Here is a 19,298-nt window from a genome sequence, read left to right on the forward strand (position 1 = left end):
AGAGGGAAATGCCTAGAGGAATGTGAGATTTCGAAAATCTTACATTCATCTAGAAAAAGAGCATTTAAAGCTAGTGGCTAGATGAAAGGACAAAGAGTTGACTTTGTGGCTAATCATGATGATTAGCCATTAACGACTCATTAGGAGGGGAATTAGAGGAAATGTTAGATGGGATTTATATTTGTAGGAGAATTTGACTAAAAGAATAATGTTAAGTGAGTTTAGGGAGTTTCTAGAAGAATTTATTAGGTTAATGATGAATTAAGAAGATGATTTGTAGGAATCGTGTAGGTTAACTAATTAATTGAAATTAATTAGCTAAGAGGAAGATTTGTGAGGATTTGATTTTTTAGAAGAATAAAGAAAGGGATTGATTTATTAAATAAATCAATCATATGCTATAGTGACAATATTAATTATATTTAATTAATATTGAGAAGAATTTTAATTAACATAATTAATTAATTAATTATGTGAGGAATTAAAAAATAATTAAAATAATTATTTTTAAGTGTCTACAGTTATATTTCTTGCATGCATATTGATTTTCAAGTTAGTTAAAGTGGTGATCAGATTTATATTGTTTTTGCTTGCACTGATTCACCCTCCCCCCCTCTCAGTGTCTTATAATTTTATCATTAACTACTCTAACTAAATATCAAGCAATGCAACTAGTGCTAATATAACCCGAATAGAAACAAGTTTAGCAAATAATGAAAAAAATTCATGAAAATCGATACCTTCCTTCTGAGAATATCCTTTTGCTACCATTTTTTCCTTGTACCTTTCAACTTTATCATCAACACCATTCTTCTTTTTGTGGACTCATTTGCAACCAACACCTTTCCTACCCTTTGTAAGTTCTACCAAGTCCCATGTTTTATTCTTCTCTAAGGCTTTCATTTATTCTTTTATAACATGGAAATTTTGGGGATCTTTTTGCTTCCTCCCTTTATTTTTAAGACATAATTATTTAATGGTCTTAATATGGATTGGCACATCCTTAATAGCTTGAAAGAAAGTGATTTTGACACAGATATTCTTCAATTAGCCAAGGAAGTCACATTTTGGTTGAGGCTCATACTTTTTAATCTCCATCCTTTCTAGGAATGGAGGGTCTAAACTAGTAACCTTTTCTTGCTTAAGTGGATGAATAGGTTGGTTTGACTATAGGTTATCATTATTTGTAGGATCCCCAAAGTGAATTTCTATAATTAGGTGAGATTTAGGTGTGGGCAAGGTTTTTTCCCGAGTGAAGGTGCACATTGCTATATCAACAATGTAAGTACAAATTAGACAAAATTAGTAACAACTTATTGAATAGGTTTACTATTAGGATTGTATGTTGGCTAGGCTAGTATTTGAGTAACTCTTGGTGGATTTGGTATAGGTGTAAAAAAAAATTAGTTATAATGGCTTATTGTGCATGTAATGATTGTTGTTGTTGAGGGTAGCCAATATTTTGATTCAAACAAGGCTGGATACCCTACCATTGGTGCTATGGCTATGTAGATTTGGAAGGTATTGATTTTGGCTTAAGGCTAGTGATGTTATTTTTTCCATATTCCTTGTCAAGATACCCAATAATAAGGCCTATACTTTGGCCAAGTAGGTGGACATTGATTATACCATGGAGAATCGTTTACAAATGAAATTGAAAATGGAGTATTATAAGATAATGGATCTTTGGTAATACCTTGTCTTTGTTTCCATGGTTTCCTCTAGGCTAGATAAAATTCTTGGCCATCTTCATCCTTGATCACTTTCAAAAATCTAGTCTGTCATGCTTCTCTTCAATGCTCACCACACACTTGCACTTATAGTTTATTTTCTTCTAGTGATTGTAGGGATAGTACTTTGTCAACACAAATTCGGTATCTTATTTTTTTTGGTGTGTAATGTATCAAGTTGAGTTGAAATATGATTGATAATATCATGCTTCGTGTCTTTTAATAGGTTATTGAAATCCATCATTGAAAATCTTGCAACTGTTGTAGTAGTAAGTGTTCTTAAGATGTAGGTTTTATTCAAATTATTTTCCTTAAATAATTTTCCTAAAGATGACAAACATATTTATAAGGAATCTGGGATATATCACTTGATCCAGTACGGTCCAAGGAATCTAAACACTCTTCATTGACACGTCTTTGGGAGATTATCTTCAAAGAGTCCCCTATAAATAGGTTTTGTTTAGATTTTTGTAAACAAAATACAAACCTTTTAATATAGCTCTCTAGAGGTTCATCTTCAGTTTGGCTCATGGTGAAGATGTCATATCCCCTCATGTCCCATCCTTTACAATAGTCCTTGTATTTCTACAATTTGAACTTCTACTTCATGGTATCCTAAGTATCCATTGCATCTTAAGCCCCATAAACCATCTTAATGTTGATGCCTTAAGTGTAGTAGGAAACAATTTCACTCTATGTGCATCTGTTGTATAGTCATAACTTTGATAGAGGACATCAAATTCAAACAAAAATGTGTTTGGGTATTCTATCACAAGGCCATGAAAATTGGGAAGGGTAGAGAGAGCTATATTTTTAATTGTGGCATTCATTTCTTGGTTAATGATAGGGAAGTGAAATGTAGCAATTTCATTTTCTTGGTTTGCATTTCCCAAGCCTCCCATTGTATGATGAGATCCACTAGGGGATGAAGAAGTTGGAAATATGGATATAGAACTAGATGTAGGAATTGATGGTGGAGATTGATGAGGCGGATCGTTTTCAAGATAGTGTTTACCACTTGGTTGTCCTCTTATTTCTTCCATGATGGTTGAATTGCTCCTTCTAGTGGTATTAGCTAGAAGAAATATTTTGAAGGGATCTCTTATCCTATGCATCAATTTTCTTGTCTTACTTTTAAATTACAAAAAATCATAAAAAAAATTCTAAGATAATAAATGAATTGCCAAAAATGATAATTATTACTAAGAATAAATTAAAAATATAAATATTAATTTCCAGTTGAAGGCATACACATTATGCACAATTAACTAGTTGCTACAAGAACAATGAATCTACGTTATTGAATAAACTAAGCAACAATAAGTCACAATAATATTATAAACTAATTATGAATGACACATTACCTCAAGTGGGCCTAAACTTGGCTAAGTGCACTTGCTAATATAAAAAATCAAATATAGTTACTTCTTCATAGATGTTTCATGCATGTATTCCTTCATTCATGAGAATAATCAACTTACAAGAATTCGCCTACTGATAATGAAAAAAAAAGGTACCTACAAAATGATAAAAGTAAAAGATGATCAATCTAATCTATTATTTATCTCATCACATTTATTAGATTAACTATTCTAACTATCGAGGACTCTATCACTAATTCCTAAGAATTAGGAAGATGATTATTTCATGAAAATACATAACTACAAAATAGAAATACAGTCCTAGAGTAGTTCTTCATTCGTCACAAAGAAAGTTTTATGACTAAGGTGAATGTATGATAAAACAATATTAGTAATATTAAATTCTTAAGCTATATACTAGGAGTAGGGTTATGATATTACAACTTTAGTGACCACCTCATTGCTCATTGTGCTTAGCGTTGCAGATCTATGGCCTATGCAACTATAGGAGCATTATTGTTCTTGTGCATTGCTTAGCTATAGAAAGTCTGGATTGTGTTTCTTACTACAAAACATGTTAGCTTCTTCACAAATTCAACAAAAAGATAAATCATAATATCTAATACATTATTACCAATAAACACATATATGTGAAAATATCTATCATTTCATTAATAATTATAATATAGTTGTTAATGGTAGTCCTAATTATGAAAAAAGAAAAGCAAGTTTAGTATTCCTTGAAGGATTTAACATATAACCAAGGTGACTAAAAGACATTAAAGAGGCCTATTATCAAGGAAGATTTTTGGGAGTAATTGGAAAGACATGTAGGGATGAGCGACCCTAAAACTTTAACAAAGCAACAAATACGACTTAACTAATTTTTGAAGTATTGAAGGATGTAGTTGGGATTGGTAGGGAAGGTATGCATGAATGAACAACCTTGAAACTCTAGAATCTCTAAAAAATCAACACATAGCCAAACTTCAAGGTTTTGTAACATGCATATTTCTAGCTAAAACATGAAGATATAGATTAATACAACATCCAAGGGCAAAAAATAAGCAAGATGACACATTTAGATTTTTTCAAATTGATTATTAACAATGGGTCAAAATATTAACACATAGAATGGAAGGGGCTCAAACAAGAGAGACATTGCATATTTGAGTCCCAACATAGCTAAAATGCACTATTGAGTTAATATCAACACATGTAAAGGATAGCCATTTTACAAGTTTCACACATTAAGGAAAATCCAAAACCATAAGTGATTCAAATAGTTGGCTTATTTGTTTAACACGTGGGACATCCTTTCTTAGAAATTTGAATAAGATGGTTTATACAAGCAAACATGCATAAATAAACCATCTTTGAATTAATCTTTGTTGATCTATCATTTATCTACACACTCAATATACACATCAAGTATGTATGCATAATATAATAGCTAAAGTTGTATAACAATAGCAAAAAAGAGTATGAATCCAAGTAAGGTACATGTGCATTTTTGCAATAATATCACATCTTAACCAAAACTCAATATTAATCTTTGAGATCAAATTGATATTAGGTTGTGTAATTAATTGAACCACATTATATCATTAGAACAACCCAAAATGTTGAACCAATAAAATAACATATTATCAACCTATGTTAATGAAAATGGTTAAACCAAACAAGTCACATAGATTCAAACATGAAATAACAACCTAGATTCATACATCTAACATGAAATAATTTGTTATATTAACTTAGAGGAAAATAAAAATATCATAATTTTTGTTAATTTTTTTGATGTTTTCTTGTTTTAGGTTAGGAGACTATTATGTGATTTTGAATGCCCATTCACAAATTTAACATCAGCTTTCAATATGGCATTAGAGTCTTAACACTTGTAAGATCTCTAGACTTGTTCAAATACTAGGGCTAGACACATGAACTATAACCAAGGTGCTTCCTTATGGCCTTACTTCTTCATCCAAGCTAGTCCAATGGATTTAGAATTCATTATCATCATTTATAATGGTTCCTCCTTGTTGCAATAAACAAAGTGTTGTGGTGCCTAAGGACAATTATCAATAATAAATTCTCACTCATATTAAGAAATGTAGCTTAAGAATAAGGAGATTAAAGTAGACATGTTGGGCACACATGATATTGGTTGGAATAATCCCCAAATACTCTTCCTATTAGATGTCAAGGAAAAGGTGCAAGTCACAATGTCCTATTTCAAACTTCTTAAGATGACTCTAATTAATCTTTGTGGTGTTTATGTGACTCATATTTTTTGTGATTTACACTATTAGTGCTTAGCAGACAATTTCACATATTTGCAACAATAAACTTTATATAACCTAAATATTGACATATCTTATAGCCTAGAATTTTGATGATTTTCTTAATAATAAATATTATTGGTAGTGTCACACTTACCCTATTATTTAAAGAACCACTACCATATTACTCACTTTTAAATGTAATCTATGAGTTTATTTCATAAATATTTTCGTTATTAATGACAATGTAGTTGCTTCCATTCAAATGTGCCATACTATTATAGTGCATATATTTAAATATTCATTTATAATTTTAGATGTATGTTGAGACCTTAAGTGATATTATTAGTGACAATTACAAAGTGATTTAGCTTTCATAAGAATGCATGAGGTACTTTATATCAAATTCTCTTCTTCTATTGCAAACATTGAGTACACTCATTAGAAAGACTTGTGACTAAGAAATGTATGTTTCCCTATAAGCACAAATTTTATCAAATATATTTGCATGAAATGATGAACTAAAGTTCATTATTCTACTTTCAAAAAAATATCTTCTCCTATGTTTGTTGTATACAAACATCTATGCTTATGATAACAATCTAACATTTTAAAATCGACCAAACAAAATTTGTTCGCCACATGAGTCACAAGTCTTTGAAAATTATAAAATGAATCCTCTATAATAAAATTTTGAAATGAAACAAGTACAAAAATCGAAGATTCTTAATGTCATGGTATACAGAAATTAGTCTTCACTAACTTAGGTATGTAATTCCTTTCTTATCAAATGGAATTTAACCTTTATTGGCATTTGTTAGGTTTGACATATACGAATAAAGTGATCAATTTGACCATATTATGAAACTAACATTAGTTAGGTATGTAATTCATTTCTTATCAAATGGAATTTAACCTTTATTGGCATTTGTTAGGTTTGACATATACAAATAAAGCGATCAATTTGACCATCGTATGATTATAATTCTAATTTCTTTTTTAATCCTATGATATCTCCTACTCAATTTCTCTAAAATTCTTAATTTGATATTTTTAAGTTTCCCTTATTTTAAACCTACTGTCACTCCAAATACTTTGAAACATCCTACTTGGATCTTTCTCAACCACCTTCAAAATTTCATCTTCATAGTTTCAAAATTTAAATCTAATTATGCACAATTCTACAATACCATGAATTTGCATTTACAATAAATTATGATTTTATTTTTATCTATACAAATGTTATTCTCTTCTCTCTAACATCAATTTAAAAACCCCATTATGTGGGTCTTTTAAGTCTCATGTATATTTGTTAATATCAATTTTAACATTTTCTACTTTGAATATAAATTATAAAAAAATTTCCTAATAGAACTGAACACACATTTGTGAATTCAAAATCCTATAAGCTATCTCACCGAACAAAAGAATTAGAAGTATCATTAGAAATAGCTAGCCATAAATGAGACAAAATTTACATGCACTTCTATAAATTATTTTATCTCAAATGGTCAACCTGAGACGAATGAAAGATAATACAATTAATCCAAACAAAATAACTATACAAACTGGTAAAGGTTGATCGTGAGCCCTCGTCTCCCATTTCCAGCTGGTCAGACATCTTTTCATTTATTTTAAGTGCTCCTCGCCTTTTTTTATTCCATTCTCCACCTCCTCCTTCAGCTTTTCATTCCATTCATATGTATATTTTCTGAAAACAAACAATTGAATGAAAGATCCATATTATCATAAAATTTGTTTTTTATATATATACCCCAACAGTGTATATAAGTAGTTATCTGCATTGCATCATATGCATCTAATTTTAGAAAGCCAACATCATGGTGTAGATTGCCAAATACTCAAAATGTTAGAAACTGAAATTAGAACTCGATTCCTTCATGATTACTATAGGTTTGATACAGTGGATATCATTATAGTGTAAATCTATTTTTCAAATTGCTTCATTTAGCATCACCAAAAATCTCCACAAGAACACTGTCCCTGTTTAAAATGATGGAAACGGTTCACATCTCTCACGACAATTTCTCTTCCAACAATTTTGGAGATAAATTTCGTTGCAGTGTGACAATCAGCACATACTCGAAGGTTCTTAACAACTCTTATAGTAGTTCCAGAGGGTATGTTTAACAAACCAAATGCAATTGCCAACTTTTCACTATGATGGCAGAGAAACAATTCTTTTTCCTCTTCTTCCACATCATTAAGTGAATGTGATGACTCTGGAAAATACCCTGCTGCCTTCATTTCCCAATCCAATTTCTCTAACTTTGCATAGATCTCTTGTGTTTGTGGGTGTGACCTGTCTCCTGCACGAAAAGAATGTACCATTTTGTGTTCTTCAATCCAACTACATCCTGGGGTTTTCTTAATTCCTCTATCTTTCATCAATCTCCTTACCATTTGAACCTCACCCCACCTGCCCACGTCTGCATAGATGTTTGAGAGAAGAACATAAGTCGCAGCGTTTTTAGGATCCAAATAAAAAAGAAGTGTCGCTGTAAATACTCCTAAGCCCATATTCATATGTGTTCTACAGGCGCCAAGAAAACACATCCACACAACCACCACAGGTTTAGCTGGCATCTTAATGATAAAGGTTAGGGTATCGTCAAGATAGCCAGCACGGGCAAGAAGATCAACCATGCACACATAATGATCAACTGTAGGTGTTATGCAGTAAGTGTTACTCATGTGACTGAAGTATGTACAACCCTCATCCACTAAACCTGCATGGCTGCATGCAAATAGAACACAAGCAAAGCTTACAATGTCAGGATGTGTTCCAGACTGCTTCATTAATTCAAAGATTTTGAGAGCATCCTTGCAAACTCCATTTTGCGCATATCCGGCAATCATGCCATTCCATGAGACCACATTTCTCTGAGGCATTTTGTCAAACAGTTCACGTGCCTTGTCTATGCTTCCACATTTTGCATACATGTCTACCAGGGCGCTTGCAACTACAACATCTGACAAAAAACCACCTTCCATTATGCTTTGATGGATGTCCATACCCTGTTCCAAAGCTCCCATTTTGGCACAGGCTGGAAGGATGCTAGCAAAGGTTGTTGAGTTTGGTTCTACACCTACCGCTTGCATCTGCTTGAAAGTTTCTAAAGCCTTTTCAACCAATCCATTTTGTGCATATCCTACAATCATTGCAGTCCACGAGACAACATTTCTTTGAGGCATTTTGTCAAAGAGTTCACGTGCCTTATGCATGCTGCCACATTTTGCGTACATGTCGACCAGAGCATTTCCAACTATAATATCTGAAAAAAATCCACTTTCAATTATGATTTGATGGATGGCTGTTCCCAGTTCCAATGCTCCAATTTGAGCACAGGCAGGGATGATGCTGGCCCAGGTTGAGGAGTATGGCTCTACACCCACCAGTCGCATTTCCTTAAAAGTTTCTAAGGCCTTTTCACCAAACCCATTCTGAACATATCCTGCAATCAGCGCATTCCATGAGACAACATTTCTTTGAGGCATTTCGTCAAACAGTTCACGTGCCTTAACTATGCTTCCACACTTGGCATACATGTCTACCAAGGCACTTGCAACTACAACATCTGAGAAAAATCCCCCTTCCACTATCTTCTGATGGATTTCCATACCCTTTTCCAAAGCTCCCATTTTGGCACAAGCTGGAAGGATGCTGGCGAAAGTTGTCGTATTTGGCTTTACACCTGCCAACTCCATTTGCTTGAAAGTTGCTAAAGCTTTTTCAACAAGCCCATTTTGTGCATATCCTACAATCATTGCATTCCATGAAACGACATCTCTTTTAAGCATTCCATCAAACAATTTACTTGCTTTCCCTATGCTTCCACATTTTGCATACATGTGGACAAGGGCACTTGCAACTACAGCATCTGACAAAACCCCCCCGTCTGTTATCCTTTGATGGATGTCCATACCCTGTTCCAAAGCTCCCATTTTAGCACAGGCAGGAAGGATGGTGGCAAAGGTTGTAGAATTTGGCTTTACGCCTGCCGATTGCATTTGCTTGAAAATTTCGAAAGCCTTTTCAACAAACTCATTTTGAACATATCCTGCAATCATTGCATTCCATGAGACCACATCTCTTTGAGGAATTCTGTCAAACAATTCTCGTGCCTTGTCTATGCATCCACATTTTGCATACATGTCTACCAGGCAACTTGAAACTACAACATCTGAAGAAAATCCCCCTTCCGTTATGCTTTGATGAATGTCCATACCATGTTTCAAAGCTCCCATTTTGGCGCAGGCAGGGAGGATGCTGGCAAAGGTTGTCGAATTTGGCTTTACACCTGCCAATTCCATTTGCTTGAAAGTTTCTAAGGCCTTTTCAACAAACCCATTTTGTGCATATCCTGCAATAATTGTAGTCCATGAGATGACATCTCTTCGAGGCATTCCGTCAAACAGCTCATGTGCCTTGTCCATGCTTCCACATTTAGCATACATGTCTATTAGGGATGTTACCACTACAACGTTTGACAAAATTCCCGTACCCTTAATGCTTTGGTGGATATCAATGCCCTGTTCCAAAGCTCCCATTTTGGCAAAGGCTGGGAGTACGCTAACAAATGTGATATGATCGGGTTGGAGACCTGTTCGTTGCATTTGGTGAAACAGGGTGACTGCCTCATGAGGATTCCCGATTCTTCGGTATGCTGCAATAATCGTATTCCATGAGATAACATCTTGTACTGTCATAAGATCAAACGCTTTACGCGCATCTACCAAGCTCCCGCACTTGACATACATGTTAATAAGCTTATTCTGAAAAGTTGTCCATAAAACAAATGCGAATCCCCTCTGAGCGATGAAAGAGTGTACCTTTTTTCCTTGTGAAAGGGTATTCTTGAGAATGCAGGTCTGCAATAATTGAAGATATGTAAAGGAATCTCTAGGGTGGTGGTGTGTAGAAAGCAAAATGTGCAACGCCTCCTTCAACTGGCCTTCCCTACACAATTCTCCGAGATTCAGATGACTGGTAGATGGCAATGTCATTTTAAGGTTGTAATTGGATCGTGAAAAATGTGCAATGTTATTCAGTCTACAATTTCACTTTTGCACTCCATGTTTTAAAAGAAGAATTTCTACTGCCGAAGGCCTTCCCTTTACGAGAGGAACCGAAACTCTCAGATGCCATGGGCATGGGCACTGAAACAGAGAGACGGATGCCCACCAGCAGAAAGCCAATGATGAGAGATCCTTGCATACCCACCATGATGATTACGTAACTCAGAGTGCCCACCTTCCTGAAATCGAAAAAAGGGTGTTAGCATCCTGAGTAGAAGTAGAATATCATATGAAAAAACAAATTGAAGCTAAATTTTTTATCCATGAAAATTGCAGAGACCAAGTTCTAGAATGTTGAGAGATGGCATTGAAACACAGAAATGTGTAGGCACAATTTGTTAATGACTGCATCTACATGTTTTTATTGATACCTTGCATCTACATGTCAAAAGATGTGTAGTTCTTGGATTTTATTGATACCTTGCATCTACATGTCAAAAGATGTGTAGTTCTTGGATAGAATGGGTGGGAAAGAGAATTTCATTAATTAGGGAGTACCAATCGTTAAAATAGTGTCAATAACCGTCACCTTAATATCATGTTGACCCCTCAAAACATAAAAAAAAGAAATTGTTAGTACATAAATAAAAAAATACCAGTAAATATTTATTTTAGCACCAATACATGTTCACAAATAAATTAGTAGTTGAAAACAAAAAAGTAAAAAAAATAAACAACTATTAGTACATTTCTTATTTTTATACAAAACAATTTGCACAAACAATAAACATTTTTTATTTTATTAAAAACTTAATGTTTACATTTGCCACTTTATGCAAGTGGCTTAAAAGTACAAATGTACTCCAATTACAATTACATATGCACAGCTATTGGTGCATTACATGACATAAAAACAATCAATTTTAGACTTCTTAGACATTCGAGTGTACATTCTTCCAAATATCACTTCACAACTTCATGCATTAAATGGATTTGCATTTGGTACCTGCATTTGCAACAATTGGTGTAAAACTTCCCAATATCCAAGAATTTGCATAAAATCAAATTAAAAAAACCAAGTTTCATTCAAAGCATAGAAGAAAATTGAACAATTCGAAGCAATGGAGGATTTAATATGGCATGACCGACTGTTTCCCACAAAAATTCAAATTTAAAAATAGCTAGCTACCACAATCGAATGCATTGCACATTCGAATTATATTATAAGACATAATTTTTCGTGTCACTTTCACTACAATCCAGTTCATTGCATATTCCTGAGCGCTGCAAATACCCTCTGCACATTCCTTACTCAAGGGCGCACATTCAGGTTGGTACACATAGAATAGCTAAATTCCCTCTGGAATCAACGTTAAATGCTATAAATCTTTCAATTGAAATTATATTGTTTTCAATAAACCAACATTTCTTTCAATATAGTCATTATAAATAATATTAACAGCCATATTGGATGTCCAATGATGGTTTACCTCCTTCATAGTTGCATTATGCTTTGTCTATTGATGATTTATTTGTATGTGGTTTAAAATTTCATTTCAATGCTCTCTTACAATTTAATAATGTCGAAATCCTCACAGAGAATGACAAAACAATTGAATATCTCTTTGTTTTCTTCGAAACCCCTTCATTATTTATCATTTCATTTTATGGGTGTGTTGTTAAATGGTGTCTCTCTGTTTATAATGTCAAAATCATTACAGAGTGCAAAAAAAATTGATTATTGTTCATAATTATTCGAAACCCCTTCATTATTTATCATTACAATAATGTGTATGCCTGATACTATTACTTACAGTGAATATATACTGGCTATATGGTTATATATACACACACATATATATACACCAGGCTAGGCAACTTTTATTATAAAGTTTAAAATGGGTGGTCAAAAAATATGTTGAACACCCATAATAGCCTTCCCGCGGACACGTTATGGGCCCACATTGCACGAACTCCCGCTATCTTTTTGCCCTAAAAACAGGGAAATGAAGATTTTTTGTGGCATTTTCATTGTTTGCTCTGCCTTCAATTTGTTAATATACTCACTGTAAATAATATTATCAGGCATACCATATATTACTTCCAATTAATTTCATATGAGAAATACAACATCATTCAACCATTTACTCATTTGAGAAATAAATTTGCATCTTAATACTATATCAACAATATCCACTTTTTAATCACATCACAGTTACATCTTCCACTCATGCATCTTGTGCTTCTAGTTTCTCTCCTTGTTATATAATGTTTCAAGTTCTATACCTGTGTGTGTGTGTTTCAAGTTCTATACGTGTGTGTGTGTGTGTGTGTGTGTGTGTGTGTGTGTGTGTGTGTGTGTGTGTGTGTGTTCATGCATACAAAAATAGAGACACAATACCATTTTATTTTGTTCAAATATGTTCAATGATGAGTTACAGAAATAGATTTGTTTTTCATCATTTATCTTAATGGCATTGAGGGTTTCATTTCAATGATCTATCTTTGTATATATATTTATATAGGCACACACAGTTGCATTTTATCGCTGGTACCTTATCGTTGCAGGTTCACTGAACATAATGGCACGAGGTAGAAAGGGAAACAGGTGTGTTAGATGTCGAACAGTTAGAGTCACTTGTGGGGTGCACTTCCCTGATGAAGATAGTTTTGTCCAAAATGAAGACCCAGTGACTCTTGTTGTAGATGATCATTCACCTAACAATGCAACTGATGTAGAAACTACTATTGTACATGACCGTCCTATTGCAGATTGCAATCCTATTCCAGAAACACCACAAGTACAGGTGGCCTCAAAGGTTCCCAAACCAAAATGGAGCATATCTGACATGAAAGGAGCAATATCATGCATAGAAGACAAGCACATGTCTCTTAAAGAAACATCAATCAAGTATGGCATCCCCATTGCCTCTTTGAGGGAATGGCTAATGGGAACCACAACCACGACTGTGAGGGGTCCACGCACCATTTTATTAGCAAAGGAGGAGGATGAAGTTGTCCAATGGTGCAAAGACATGGTTGAAATTGGTCACGGTCTCCAAATCAGTCAACTTCAATCAATCGTTGCCCAAATTACCGAGAATAGGCCTAATCCATTCAAAAATGGGATGCCAGGGAGGTCATGGTGGGCAGGTTTTAAATGAAGGCACCCTGATCTGATGATGAGAACAACAAAATGAGTGGACTCTGATAGGGCTATTATGCTTTGACCTTCTATTGTTGTCTCTTTCTATGACAACTTGGAGGTAATGTACAACCTCAATCACTATGGTAGCAGTCAGATTTGGAATTGTGATGAGACTGGTGTGCAAGCTGGGAGGAATTGTGGAATGAGAGTGATTGCCAAATTGGGCCAGAGGTGTGTACCGCACCTAATTTCAAAGAGTAGAGATTGGATCATTGTTTTGGCATGCGTTAGTGCATGTGGTTTCAACATTCCTGGATTTTATTTGTTCAAATCTAAGAGGCATATCCGAAACTACATTGCAAACTACAAGCCAGGAGCATGCATGACAGTCCAAGAACATGTATGGATGACAAAGGATTTGTTCTTAAATTGGTTGGAACATTTTGCATGTTCAGTCCATGGTGGAGTTTCACCCTCACATAGGGCCCTACTGATCTTCAACGGTCATGGCAACCATGTAGCCTTCAAGACAATTGAAGAAGCAAGGCGGATAGGTATAGTTTTGGTAACCCTTCCGGCTCATACAAGCCACAAACTGCAACCACTTGATGTCTCTGTATTCTCACCTTTCAAGAATTATTTCAAACAGCCAAGGAGTATATGGATGTCAAAGTTCCCACAAATTGAAATTGGAAGGGAAGAGTTGGCAACTTTTGCGAGCAAGGCCTTTGCCCAAGCATTGACACCGACTAATATAATCAATGGCTTCCATAGGACAGGGATTTGGCCACTTAATCGATACTCATTACAAAATGATATGAGACCAAGTGAGGCATTTGAGGTTGCAGTTGATATACAACCAGTTGTTGGAACAAAACATGATGCCACTTCAAGGGATGAAGAACTAGAGTATATGGCAGCGGAAGCTTACTTGCGATTGGCTGGTTATAATGAGGAAGACATTCAAGATTTTGTAGAGTGCCATAGTGGAACACAAGCAACGGTTGAGGGTACAAGTTTGACACCACAAACTACCGAAGCAGGTCTACCCCCACAAACCAGCCAGCCAAATGAGAGTTTCAAAAGTACATCAACAGGCATGTCTTTGCTAACACAAGCTGACATACCAGAGTGGACCCAAGAAGCAGCCAACTGTGATGATGTAACCCTTTCCATGCCAAGTCTGCCAGAAATTAATCCAGTAGATGTGATACACTACTTCACCAATGCAGTCAACTAGGAGCAGCAAGATGGTGCTAATTGTGAAGACGAACTTGATTTTGTGCCATGCACACAAGAAGATGGGCAGCAAGTGCCAATGCAAATCAGCAGATTCTTAAGACTTCCAGTGCAGAGAATGAATCAATCTTCACGTGGAGGTAGGAAAGGGGTGCTACGTCTTAGTAGCTAGTCATAGACCTTAACAGCTGATGAGTACATTCAAAGGGAAAAAGATAAAGAGGTTGAAAGGAGAAGAGATGAGGAATTGACAGAACGTAAGAAGGAACAGATGAGACAGAGGAAGGCACAACGTGAAGAAGAAGCGATAGAAAAGGAGGCTGTGAAGGTGGAAAAACGGGCCAAAAAATTGCAGGATTCCCAAGACAAGTTCATTTGAAGACAAGACAAGGCAAAGAAAGATGCAAAAGCAAAGCTTGAGAAGGAGAGGATGAAAACTGAAAAGGCAGCCAAGCGTGCAAAGAGGACAAAAGATGTGGCCACAGTCGCAGAACCTCTACCCATATGACACCCAATTCTCATGGAAATGGTGAACCTCTTGTCCCCAGCCTTTGCAGCTATTAATACTATGCAAGTTGGGACTGCACCTGGATCCTTAGACACCATGCAACTTACTTCAAGTGTAAACCAAGCATTCCTTGCTCAAATAGAAAGTTGCTTACAAACCCCTCCCAGCCAAGAAAATATTGTTGTTGGGCCAGACCCTAGTAGGCCAAATCCATTGGGGTTGGATTTGTGACACCTCCTCCATTTAATACCCATATGGAGAATTGATCGAGTTTGTGATGAATTATATTTTGTGAGCCCTCCGAAGAGCATATTTTGAGTTTAGCTATAACTGTGATGTGATTATAGAATGACATACTGCCATATTTTGTAATGTTTTCAGAACTCCACTGTTTTTCAGATATCTCAGATGGATATTCCAATGAATTGATGGTGTTGTTGTAAATCTCATATGTTTATTTTTTGTAACGTGATATTTATCATATATCAGTTGAACTAATCTCATATATTTCTCACTATCAAAAAGGCCACATAAGTGTTCAAATTGCTCACTATCAAAAAGGCCATATCAATGGCATATGATTATTCAGATGCCACTGATATGTCCTCTTTTGATAGTGAGAAATTTGAACACTTATAAGTATTCAAATTGCAGTCATCATATATAAATTGCAGTGTCTAATATGTCTACTAGGTCATTGCATCGAAATGATAAAAGGAAGTGTCCTATTTGTAAAAAGGCACCAGACAAAGAACTATTTTCTACTGCCTTACAAGATATCTTGTTAGCTGCCAAGTTTTCCTTATTGACAATATCTAACAAAATATCTTTTAAGGCACTACAAAATAATTCTTTGTCTAATTTTTTTCTCAAATAGGGCACTTCATTTTGATCAACATGAACTAAGTGTGTTTCTTGCATTAATATGAACTAAGTGAGGAATTTAAACACAAATTGAAACATAAACAAATAAAAAATTGCATTGTCTACTAGATTATTGGGAAAGTAAAATCCAACAAAGAGAAGATTGAAACATATGAACTAAGTCAGGAATTTAAACAAAGTGAAACATAAACAATTCACAAATTGAAACATAAACAAATCAGAAATTGCATTGTCTACTAGATCATTGCAAAAGTACACGTCCAACAAAGAGAAGATTGAAACATATGAACTAAGTGAGGAATTTAAACAAATTGAAACATAAACAATTTAAAAATTTAAACATAAACAATTCACAAATTGAAACATAAACAAATCACAAATTGCATTGTTTACTAGATCATTGCCAAAGTAAACATATTGACTTTACCTGAGAGGAATGCTTGTTGTCTTCGACATACTGACTCCTAGATCATTGCCTGCCATAACAATCACAACAAAATGCAAAACAAACTAAAGTGTGTTAAGAAACACATTTAATAAGAAATGCATAACTACCTAAGATATCTACACAAATTAATATAAAATATAAGCATTAAAGGCATAATCTCCAAAGAATTGAAGTGCGTTAATAAACACATTTACATTGATATGATGATCTTCCACAAGTATGGTTCTTCCCTCAATGCTCTAGCACACCTGCAAAAAATAGTAATAATCGAGGGTAGCGTAACGTTGTAACAAGAAATCATCCATACATTATTGAATGCAGAACAACTTTTTGATCATCTTTAACATTTGACAACATGCATACAATCCTTACACATTCATACATACATATTCAAATGCATAAGTACGTACATATACATATCCACCTACATACATATTCACATGTACATAGAATTTCACATATGCACATATATATACATATGCATATGCATATGTATAACATACATACATATTGCAAACAAATAGTTACATAAGAAATGTGCAAAGGGAATTTGTAGAGCTCAGAAATATGCAATGAATTGGATTGTAATGAAAGTGACATGAAAATTTTTGTCTTATAATATAATTCGAATGTGCAATGCATTCAATTGTGGTAGCTAGCTACTTTCAAATTTGAATTTTTGTGGGAAACAGTCGTTCATGTCATATTGAATAGGCAGTCCTCTATTGCTTCGAATTGTTCAGTTTTCTTCTACACACACACACATGTATATGTGTGAGTGTGAGTGTGTGTATGGACAATAACCATATATGTGTGTGTGTGTGTGTAGAATAACCATATAGGCACATTAAACTGTAAGAGAGCATTGAAATGAAACTGTAAACCGCATACAAAGAAATTGTCAATATACAAAGCATAATGCAGCTACGAAGGAGTATAAACCATCATTGGACATCCAATATGGCTCTTAAGATTATTTACAGTGACTATATTGAAAGAAATGTTAGTTTACTGAAAATAGTATAATTTAAATTGAAAGATTTATAACATTTAACATTGACTGTAGAAGGAATTTAGTTATTCAGTGTGTACCAATCTGAATGAGCGCCCTTGAATAAGGAAACTATTGTTGATTACAAAAAGTTTTGTGGCTATATGGTTATTGTCCATATACATATAAAAATATATATAGACAATAACCATATAGCCACATAACTTGAAACAACCATCATTATAGAACATATTATGATATTGTGTGTGTTTCTTCATGTATACATATACATGTATATATATATATATATATATATATATATATATATATATATATATATATATATATATATATATACATATATGTGTGTGTGTGTGTGTGTGTGTGTCTGTATACTATAGTACCCCTCCTCGATCAAACTCTTTTTGTATCTATGTTTGACTTCAGTTGACTGTTCAGTGGAACATTATTATATATTGATTCAGATTTTATGCGATGTTATTTCATGCTTTATCTGGATTTGTGATGTATGATTTTATGCAGTATCTCAGTGCTTATGATTAATGTTATTTTTATGGATCATTATCATGGACTGACACTTTTACCTTATATGTGTGATGCATTATTTATATGTTGTGTATTTGCATGTGTATGGGATGCGAGGGGATGATTTTCCTTCACTCGCTCCAGTGAGATAGGGAATGTCGCGATTCTCCTTCATCGGTGTGCGTGTCGTGTCTGTATATATATATATTTCTATATGCACATGTGGTTCTTTGGTGCAGGACATTGTAGGTACTAGTATTGGGTAGGTACGAGGTATCGACTTCACCTAGTTTCACAGGTCTAAGTGTGCCTTATTTGTCCGATGGGAGTGGAGGAGATAGTTGTTGGACCCTAACTCGACTTGCAGTTACACTCGTGTGAGTGTTCTCAGTCGGTTGTCTTTCTCGTCTGGTCGGTATGTGAGTCATAGTGCTTTGGTTTGGTCATTTGTGAATCGTCATTTGATTATCCTTCATTTTGCGTGTTTCCATTTATTTAAATGGTTATTTAATTTAGTGAATTATGTTATTTTATGTTGGTGTAATTAGTTGATTATTATGCTCTTGAGTTTATTGATTTAATTAAATTTAATGATTTGCTAGAATTACATGGTTAAATGGCTTATTTTATCGTGTAGAGTTGTATTGATATTTTGTGGAAGGAAATAAATAATTGCCTAGCCATTTAAGTTTTAAATGCTTATGTTGAAAGAAAGTATTGTGAAAATAGAAATAGAAAAATAATAAAAGCTTTTCTTTTTACCTTTCCATTTGACTTTTGTATTTTATTTTGGAAAATAATTGTTTTTGGAAAAAGGGTAAATCTGATTGCTTTTTACTTTTTAAATAATTTAATCTAATTGGTGGAGAAAATTTTTAACCTAGAAAGTTTAAGTTGAAATTATTTTCCCATATATTCCTGGGAGTTCACGGGAATGGGAGAGCAGAAAATTTTAAAAGAGAAATTTGGAAAACCATTCAGGAAGAGGAGCTGGAGTTGGATTTGGTTGCAAGGACTGGGATTCTTCCATCATTTCGCTTGCCAGTTTGCTTGAAGGTTGGATAATCTCTTCTTGTCTGAAATTTAATTTTGAATATTTTAGTTGCTTCTTGTGTGTTGG

General features: G+C 34.2%; 1 protein-coding gene across 3 annotated transcripts; it reads right to left on the reverse strand.

The window, feature by feature from the left end:
• Nucleotides 1–7,241: 7,241 nt before the first annotated feature.
• Nucleotides 7,242–10,954, reverse strand: LOC131029736 (pentatricopeptide repeat-containing protein At3g12770). Of its 3 annotated transcripts, none has more exons than XM_057960370.2 (2): nucleotides 10,845–10,954; nucleotides 7,242–10,652 (listed from the first exon to the last, which is right to left on the reverse strand). In XM_057960370.2, exon 2 carries the CDS (start codon nucleotides 10,399–10,401, stop codon nucleotides 7,348–7,350), a length of 3,054 nt encoding a protein of 1,017 aa, XP_057816353.2. In that variant the 5' UTR covers nucleotides 10,402–10,652; nucleotides 10,845–10,954; the 3' UTR covers nucleotides 7,242–7,347. The 3 variants fall into 3 exon arrangements, with proteins under 3 accessions (XP_057816353.2, XP_057816352.2, XP_057816354.2); XM_057960369.2 differs by having other exon boundaries at nucleotides 10,754–10,848; XM_057960371.2 differs by lacking the exon at nucleotides 10,845–10,954 and having other exon boundaries at nucleotides 7,242–10,061; nucleotides 10,228–10,367.
• Between the last annotated feature and the right edge of the window lie 8,344 nt (nucleotides 10,955–19,298).

The sequence above is a fragment of the Cryptomeria japonica genome, chromosome 9, assembly GCF_030272615.1.
Source record: "Cryptomeria japonica chromosome 9, Sugi_1.0, whole genome shotgun sequence".
Taxonomy (NCBI): Eukaryota; Viridiplantae; Streptophyta; class Pinopsida; order Cupressales; family Cupressaceae; genus Cryptomeria; species Cryptomeria japonica.

What these genes read in the sequence shown, in the direction of transcription:
- LOC131029736 (XM_057960370.2), bottom strand. Translation starts at nt 10,401, where the DNA reads ATGACATTGCCATCTACCAGTCATCTGAATCTCGGAGAATTGTGTAGG.